Source organism: Nematolebias whitei, chromosome 2 (genome assembly GCF_014905685.2).
Source record: "Nematolebias whitei isolate Nwh7 chromosome 2, NemWhi1, whole genome shotgun sequence".
Lineage (NCBI taxonomy): Eukaryota > Metazoa > Chordata > Actinopteri > Cyprinodontiformes > Rivulidae > Nematolebias > Nematolebias whitei.
Window position 1 is genome coordinate 30210227 of NC_056499.1, and position 9103 is coordinate 30219329.

Genomic DNA, 9103 nt, shown 5'->3' on the forward strand with positions numbered 1-9103 from the left:
GGGATCTGACTCAACCTTGTTACACTTTTCAGTCTGGTTTCAACTTCTTCAGCGGCTTTCAGCAAACATCCTTCAGCTATAAGAATTCCCATGCATTTTTGCAGTAAATGCAATTTATCTAGTTTAATTTATAACCTGCACCAAGCAGCTTGTTCTTGCTGCATCATTGTTCTCCCAGCCCGACTGCACATTAATCACAGCAGGACAAAACTTTAGGGTCAAACACCATCAGTCCTACCGGATATTGACTGAAGGGCTGTCATAACCACATTCATTTGAGCTTTTCTTTATTCATAAAGTCCAAAAGCAACACTGCTAGATCATCACCGTTTGTAATCTATGATTTTCTGGTTTTGCTATTTAAGTTTAAAATCTATTTTAGCCATGACCTGTTGAACACCTTTTATAAATATTTTCTTACCTTAAGTCTCTTGTGTATTTCCACACAAACACAGTTATAAATTCTCACAGGATTATCCAAACATTTGTGAAAAAGTTTTTCCATAAACAGCCATTTTGAGTTATTTCAACGACCATTTGTTAAAATCTTTTTTTTTTTTCCTCATAAGCAGCTAATCTTTAAACTTAGTTATCACTTAGTTCTTGAGTAAATACGTCGTCAGTTTTTGTCCTGGAGAGACACGATTTAAAAGAAGTGTGACAAATTTTAATAAGGATTGGAGCATCAAGCTTCAGACATTAAGAAAGAACCTGTTGAACACACGAAGGGAGAGTTTCCGAGCCGCCTCTGAATGCACCACCTGCACTTTTTTTTTTTTTTTTTTCGCTTCCAGGAGGAGAATCTCTTTTATCTGCGCGTGCTAAATGATGCTGCGAGCTGATTGGCTGCCTGCAGCTGACTTATGCTCCATCCTGCACGCGGACTCTCGCAGAGCGGGACTGCAGTCAGCGCTCTGACACTCGCTCCTCCTCAAACACACACACGCACACATGCACACATGAGTGCGCCTCTCGTCTGCACACACAACCGGCCGCTGCAGCCAGTCGACTTTACCTGAACGAGGAAAAGCGGCGGAACAAACCCCACCAAACGATGCGAATTAACCGCATTATGCGCCACCGCAAGTTATTATTACTTGTGCGGTAACCGAGGAGGTGTGAGCGCGCATGCCATCACTATGGATTGCGTTTTTCTTCTGATATGGACTTTACCCATCCCGCTGGTCGGCTGCACCTCAGTCAAGCTTCTCTCCACCTTCTTGACCTGGAATATCTTCAAGGCATGAGAACTATCCTCACTTTTCATATGCAGCACGTGCACCTGGGAGCAAAGATAAACAAGCATTTGTCTCTTCAACGTTATTTATGTCAGCAACAAAGTGCTGCCTTCACTGTTATTATCATTCATCGTGGTGAAAAGTGGAGCCAAATTAAACTCAAGTGCATCTCGTGTTTCAACAGAGGAACTCCATTTATCACCACGTTTCGGCATCCTGTTTTCTTACTGTTGCAACCTGTTGCTACCTGTCCAGTTACATTTTTTTTTCCCTTCTCCTTTTCTTTTTGCAGACTCTGCACATCTACTGCACACACACCTCCCACTCTGATTTGGCCAGCTCTTCCTCCAGCAACAGCTATGGATTAAATCTTGGTGAGTGCTTGTCTTTATAGACATCCCTGGGTGTTCCTTCCAGCTGGCACCGCTCCTCGTTTGTAAAGTGAATGGGGATGAGAAGAGTTACATGGCAGCTCCAATTCACTGGAGTGGTGGTTCCCAAAGAAGAAGTCTTAAGTAAAAACAGGTTCAGTAGGGTCACATGCCAGCTCGTCATGTTCAAAACTTTTGTTGGGATCTTTATATTGTGTCAACGTTGCTGCAGTCCTCATTTGAGGATTCCCTCTTTGGCTGCTTGATCTTGCAGAAACTTTGTACGTGTTTTACATACTGTAACTTACTCCCAGTGATCTCTTAGGTCTACGCTGTTGAATGATTTATAGCTAAAAGAAAGAGCAATGAGCAATGCATGTGTCTCTGCTAACATATAACCACAGACTAATGTAAATGATCACTTTTCTCTCTGACTTCTGAAAAATGTTGGCAACACTATAAAGCAGAGGTATCCTGTGATGTGACTTTTTCCATTCCTTTCCCTCAGACTATGTGTTTGTAACACCTGTGGAGGTGGACTCTGATGGTACATACCTGACACATGATGTGCGCAGCAGAAGCCATCGAAGCAGGAGGTCCCTGCCTACTTCCTTGCACTACCGGCTCTCTGCCTTTGGGCAAGACATGCACCTGGATTTGCATCCATCTTCTGTGGTCGGCCCGGGGTTCACCGTGCAGACTGTCGGCTCTCATGGCATCTCCACAGTGACGGACGATGAGAGGTTTCATCACTGTCTGTATCAGGGATTTATTCGCAACCTGTCAACGTCCTCCGCAGCAATATCAACATGCTCTGGACTGGTAAGAGTTGCACACGTCAAGTAATCATTCCCTCTAAACCAATTCTAGCTTTCATGGTTTTTGATTAGGTTGAAAAGCTTTACCAGACCTTAAACTGGCAAAACATTTGAAGACTTCATCAGAAGAACTCTTTTCATGCTTTGAATAGCTTAATGAATGATCTCCATTCTTGCCTGTTTTTCTAAATTCTTCTAATATTTTATGCCAAAAAGGGATCCTGGTAAAATAATTATGAACTGTAACATGGCATCTAAAGTCATGACCATCAGGATCAGATGCTGGTAATTTTAGACTTTCTTCATTTCATACCAACACCCTTTACTGAGTGGAGGTCTTTTTGTATTAATGGTTTTATTATTACATACCCATCTATTTCTATGCCTTTGTCTAGGATTAAGTTAAGGTTAGAGCCAAGGTTCAGAGGTTGTCGGTGTTGGATCTCAAAGGATAAGATTAGATAGGGCTGAGGACAGGGGAGAGGATTTGGTGAACAATAAACTTACCATCAAGTCAAAGAAGGTATTAATAATAAAATTCCAGTTCATTAGGTCTTTAGTGTTGTTTTTTTTTGTCAAGGTAGCTATGAAAAGACCCATGACAGACAGCTTTTTTCTTACCCACAATGCATAGTGACGAAAACAGCAAACGTATGAAGTGCCAAAAGAACAAATTGACATAATGATGTGAGGATGACTTCCTTGTGCTTTGCACTGCATTTATTTTAAGCAAGAAGAATTAAACAAAAATGAAAGAAGTAAAACAAGAGAAGGGAGAGCTGTCACACAATACAGTATATTTATAATGAAGGCAGCCCACACACGTTTGACACTATCCTAGTGAACAGCGCCACAAAGAAATCTATATGTCTGATAGAGTTCACTTCAGTTTTCATCTCATTCCATCAGTTTTCATCTCATTCCGTCACCCTTTTCATATTTATCAGCAATATGTTTTTGTCTTAGATAAAGGTACCGTAGTATCTAAGTGGGCTACAACCATTGTAGACTATTTGGCGACTCGACCTAGATTCAGTATTGTGAGAAAATACACAAATTTTCAGTTACAGTCTCACTGAATTCTGAATTGTTGAGACCCAATGACCATAGATCCAAGTAGCCATTTTTAACAAGCCGTCATGCTTGTTTTGGGATGCAGGGTTCACAAAGCTTCATTCTTGGCCATTGCTGCCCACGCTCAACCACAATGTGTGCATTTTGACCACCTTGGCACCTGACATGTTGTCTGCATCAAACTACAGCTTTTGTGCTCCTTAGACAGGTTTGACACACTTGCAACAACTCTGTGACTATTTTAAGAGAACATTTGTAGCACAAATTATTTGAACATGTTCAAAATTCAAGTGACAAGACTGAGCCTTTGCAATTCAAGCAAAGAATTTGAGAACCCTTCCAAACGTCCTGTCATTCTGGATTCTCCCTTACAAATGCTGTTCATTAACTAGTTGCCAGAAATCACAGCCCAGTGAGATACTACATTAAATGGTTTTTCACACCTACCACCCCTACTGTTCATTGTATGTTAAGTGATAAACACCTACTGTTTCAACCTTAGAAGTTTGGTCTTTAGGACAAAGTCTTACTCAATGCATTTTTGAATTAACTCTCAGGTTGCACTTTTGTTTTTGATACAGCCTGTGGAAGTAAAGTTGGTGGAAAATACAGCATTCCAACATAATCAAAGCTTAAATTGAATATATAACCCTGTTTCAATTTTTTTTAAACTAGCTAAAGAATTATGTAAAACTGACAGTAAGTGGTTTCAGGGTGAGTTCAATGCTATAGCTAGCTGGTCATTGTAACTTCAATTTCATGAAATAACTTACAGGAGCTTTTTTACCACTGACATTAATAACTTAAATCAATGGGAAGCGTGATAGCACAGAGGTTAGAGAAATGAACATCCGTGATCAGAAGGTCATTGATTCAAATCCCCCTGCTAACCATAACATCAAATTTGTGGGTGGAAAAGGTGGCGCACCCACTTCTGCCTCCACCTTCATTTGCCCCACTCTCGGTCCTTGAGCAAGTCCTTTAACGACCCTCCCATCCCATCCTCACCCCCCTAGATGGCACTCCTCTGCTCCATACAGAGGGCTGTGGTAGCTCAGTGGTCGGTGGTTGAGTCAGGAAGGTCATCAAATCCTTGTGCATGTTTGCTCCCTGTGGTGACCCCTGGGAGCAGCCGAAAGAAAAAAAAAGGGCTTTTCATGTCTTCAAAAAGTCAACCAATCAAGTTTTTTTCCCTTTACATGAGCTTCATAAAAAGTATTTTTAAGTTAAATAAAGAGAGTTACCATTGTCACCTTTGCTTCCAGCTTTGATGTTCTTTCCTTAATTTCACATTCTGACTGTAGATAAAAAGTAAAAGAAGAAATATTACTAATACTGGCTTAAAATGAAAAGAATCCAGAACATTTTCTAACCAGATATTTGAATGTTCCACTGCACTGCTAAGACATCACAGAGCTTCATTAGCGTCACTGATTTACACCAGCTCTTCCCACTCAAGACATCTATTTTCCCTTTAAACCACAGACACTCTGCATTTACTAGATCCTCCACTTTCATTGGAGGTTTATGAGCAGTCTGGACCCAGTACATCTTACACATTCCTTGACATATCCCACACCAGCCTGGGCTAGATGGACGTGTTACAGCATCACAAAAGTTATACGTCCATTTATCATCCAGCCTCCACGGGTGCTCTTACCTCCAGTGCTCGCGCCGTTCTGTTTGTCCTCTGTTTGCCCTGCTTCTACATCTCCGCTTGTTCACAGCAATTAAAGCCAGGGTGAAGTTTGAGCCGCCTGGCTGGCACTGCTAATCTTCGTATTGTCCCTTTCATTAGGCTTGCTTCCACTCACAATAAAACACCACTGACCCGTTCACTTAAAATCGCTGCGAGGACACAATGTGATCGGGTTGTGATTGCACTTGAATGAGCCAGTATAAATGTTTTGATCTATTTTTTACTCCTCCTAAGCATTTACCATTTTTTTCCTCTCTCCTTCCTCACCTAAAGTGTGACCCTTAGGCTATCAATTGCTGAAACACCTCATTTGGTCTTTCTTTTTGTTCAAAGCAGATGATTTTTTTTTTACTCAACAAAAGTTACAAAGAAAAATAAAAGCACTGGAATATTTATGGGATATTCTAGGCTGCTTCGTATTCTGATATAATCAAGTAGGTGATTTAGAGACGACTGAAGCACAATCAAAAGAAAAAGGAAAAACCACTAGGGAGGTGAATTATATAAAAAAAAGTATGAATGAGGAGTGATTTGAGCTAGTCTGTGCTTGGAGCACCGCGCTACAGAGTGAAAGTGTTGTGCAAGAGTAATGTGAATTTATTGTGTGGGGGTGAAGCACCCAGGGAGGCTGGACGTTCTCTTTACACTGAGTGATGAGTCCATCACTTTCTTCACAGAAAATGATGGGCTCGGTTTAAAAAAGATCACTGATCTTTTATTGTTTTCAACATAGAGGAGGAAAGAAAAGAAAAGGGGACTAGTGAAAGGGACTGCATAAAACCCACCCGAGGTGTCAGCACCAGCTACTGTGCCAAACCACAAATAGGACTTTCTTGAAAAACAGAAGGAAACTGTTAAAGTGAAGAGTAGGACAGGATGGTATTAAGAGCATGGATGACAATGTGGGATTTTCTACTGTAAATCCCTGATAATAGCACAGAGTATTATCTGTTGAGTTTTAATCACTCTTTATCTTTAGGGAGACCTAGCTTACCGTTTTGACTCGATAAAATCATCTTTCTCTGTTTTACTTGGGAGATAAAAGAACACCCTTTCAAATGTAATGGTTTCTGATTTGTAAAAGAAGTGCGTGGGAGTGGTGTTAGTATTGGTGGGGGTCTTTTTGCTTCGGGTCTCACGTTTGAGGTCGCTCTGCTGCTTGACCCCAATCCTCCCTGCTTGGGCGTATGGGGGGTTGGTGGTGGTGTCAGCCTCACAGGTTCCTACTTTGTCAAACAAGTTTAGAGCTGCTCAGCACTGCAGTAAATGCAGAAAATTGAAGTGATTTACAGCTCTCCCCTGTTCACCCAGATTCTCCTTTTTGGAGAGACCAGAGGAGATCTGAGTCTTGCATTGCCAGGCTTGTTAAAATGTGCAAAAACATCTTTATGCGATCATGTATTTATTACACTTACAATATGTTAACATTAAAGCATAACGTTTAAGGAGAATATGATGAGAAATAACTTGGTTAGTTTTCATATGAAGTATGTTTGAGAAATGGGCATGCCATAAAAATACATTTGTACGTTTCCTATATGTCATAAGCATGATTTGGGATGGAAGGGAAGGCTGAGATAGTCATCATTGTATGTTCACATACAACGGCCCCATTAGTTCTCTGCATTGAACCCATCACACTTGAGATACACCCAGGTGGAGCAGTGGGCAACTATGTAAATGCCCGGGGAGCAATTAGGGATTAGGTGTCTTGCTCAGAGACACCACGACATGCAGGAATGGCAGGGAGTCAAACCGCAACTTTCTGGTCCTAAGTCGGCTGTCCTACCTCTACCCAATCTTGGTCCCTGTAGTCTATAATTAAATTTCTCTAGTATCGCAGACACCCAGAGTCAGGCTGACTGTCTCAGGATGTGGACGAGACGTGCACGGTTTTAACTATGACCTTTATGCCCCAACAGGTTAGGCTTGGGTACATTTACACTGCATGTCATGCTCAATTCAGAATTTTGGCTCAGATTAGATTTTTTGCATGGTCATTCACATTATGCTTCTTGGTGGAACAGTTGATAAAGCTGACTCTTAGAAGGTTGCTTGATTGAATCCCGGCTTGGGGACTTTTCTGGGTAAGTTTGCATGTTATCTTTGTGCATGCATGGGTTTTCTCCAGGTACCCTGGTTTCCTCCCAACAGGCCAAAAACTTGCATGTTAGACTGATTGATAACTATGAATTGTCCCTAGGTGTGAGTGAGAGAGTGAATGGTTATTTAACTCATTTGTCTCTATGGCTACGTTCACACTGCAGGCAAATACATATCTAATGTTTTTCAAAAACTGTAGTCTCATGTCACATTTCATCCGACTTTTACATCAGTGAGGTAGGGGTGAGGGGATCAATCCAAGTATTATTAATAATGATACCAACCTTTAAATCTTGGAACTCTGCACATCTTCAAATACAGAACAGAAGTCTGGTCATCTTTGTTTTTTCAATTTCCCCTAGCCTGGATGACTAATAATCTACAGCAACACACAACACAAACATTAGTGATGGACTGTATTGATACTAACGTGATGGGATCAATTCTCAAGTTTGTTTTTATCTTCAGTTTGTTGTTCTCTCTCCAAAACTACAATGTTGCCCTAGATTATTCATATAGAGGCAAAATTAAATATAAACACTTGACCTAAGAAGCATGCCAGATAACAATATAATCAATTCTGATTTCACAACAACTTCACAATCATACATGCTAACATGTGTAGCATCCATATTTACTTCCTGAAACACAACGTGCTGTGTGACATCACATTTTCTTTTGATAATGCAGGTCACCTCAGACCTGTAAATGGTTTATACTGGAGTCTGATGGAGGTTGTAGTTTAATGATTTTGTGAATTACCACGCAAAAAAAAAAAATGGATCTGAGCAAAAAACTGCAATTGACGTTAAGACCTGAAGAGTGAACATAGTCTTTGTGTCCCTGCGATGGACTTGTGACCTGTCCAGAGTATACCCACCTCTCACATGGTGACTGCTGGATATGGGCACCAGTGACTCCTGCAACAAAGAACTGAAGAAGCAGGTAAAGATAATGAATGGATGAACGTTCTCATTGTTTTAAATGCCTCCATCATCAGACTCCAGTGTGGATTCTCTATGACCTTGATGAGACATCAGATGTGATGTCTCATGCAGCACGCTGTGCTTCTGAAAGTAAATTAGATGCTACACATGTTTATGATTCTCTAGTTGTTGTGCAATCAGAACTGATTAAAATTATTATTTGACATGATTGCTTGGCCCCTTGTTTGCATTTGATCTTACCTCTTGCTGGCTACTCCAGTGCATCACTGCATGTTTGGAACAGGAGCGATGTACTGAATGTATGGACAAACTCAACTATCATTTTCATCTTGTTGGCATTGATACGGTCCGACACTAATAGGATTATATCTTGCTGTAGATTCTCAGTTATCAAGGACATGACAAATTACAAGAAAAAGGACAGAGCAACTGGACTTATTTTCTTTAGATGAAGACCTGTGCAGTTCCAAGTTTTTAACTGCATGAAGTTGGTATCGAAAATTTTGATCAGTCTGCATACCGCTACCTCACTGATGACTACCTCACCTTGAAAAACAACAGCGATGTATCCAATTTAGAACATGTATGAAAAAGACTTGGGTCAGATTAGGAAGAATTGCATTTGCCAGGGTCAGACGGTCTTGAAAAAATTCGATGTGGGTCGCATATAAGAAAAGCTTTGCAGAGAGTGGTGAAGGCTGCACAGAAATCTGTTGGAATCAGTCTCCCCACCATCACAGACATCTACACCTCCAGATGCAGTGTAGATGAACAGATGCTGGGATATATTCATCATTTAACGCGGGTTCCTCATTTTTCTGGACTGAATAAAACGTGCATTGAATTTAAGGAA

General features: G+C 40.9%; 1 protein-coding gene across 1 annotated transcript in view; it reads left to right on the forward strand.

Annotated features, from left to right (window-relative positions):
* The first annotated feature begins 895 nt into the window (after positions 1 to 895).
* Positions 896 to 9103, forward strand: part of adamts18 (ADAM metallopeptidase with thrombospondin type 1 motif, 18) — a 96723-nt gene continuing 88515 nt past the window's right edge. The window contains exons 1-3 of the mRNA XM_037694163.1: positions 896 to 1241; positions 1531 to 1612; positions 2118 to 2431. Coding sequence (XP_037550091.1) covers positions 1140 to 1241; positions 1531 to 1612; positions 2118 to 2431 — 498 coding nt within the window. The 5' untranslated portion in view covers positions 896 to 1139. The remainder of the gene's footprint in view (positions 1242 to 1530; positions 1613 to 2117; positions 2432 to 9103) is intronic.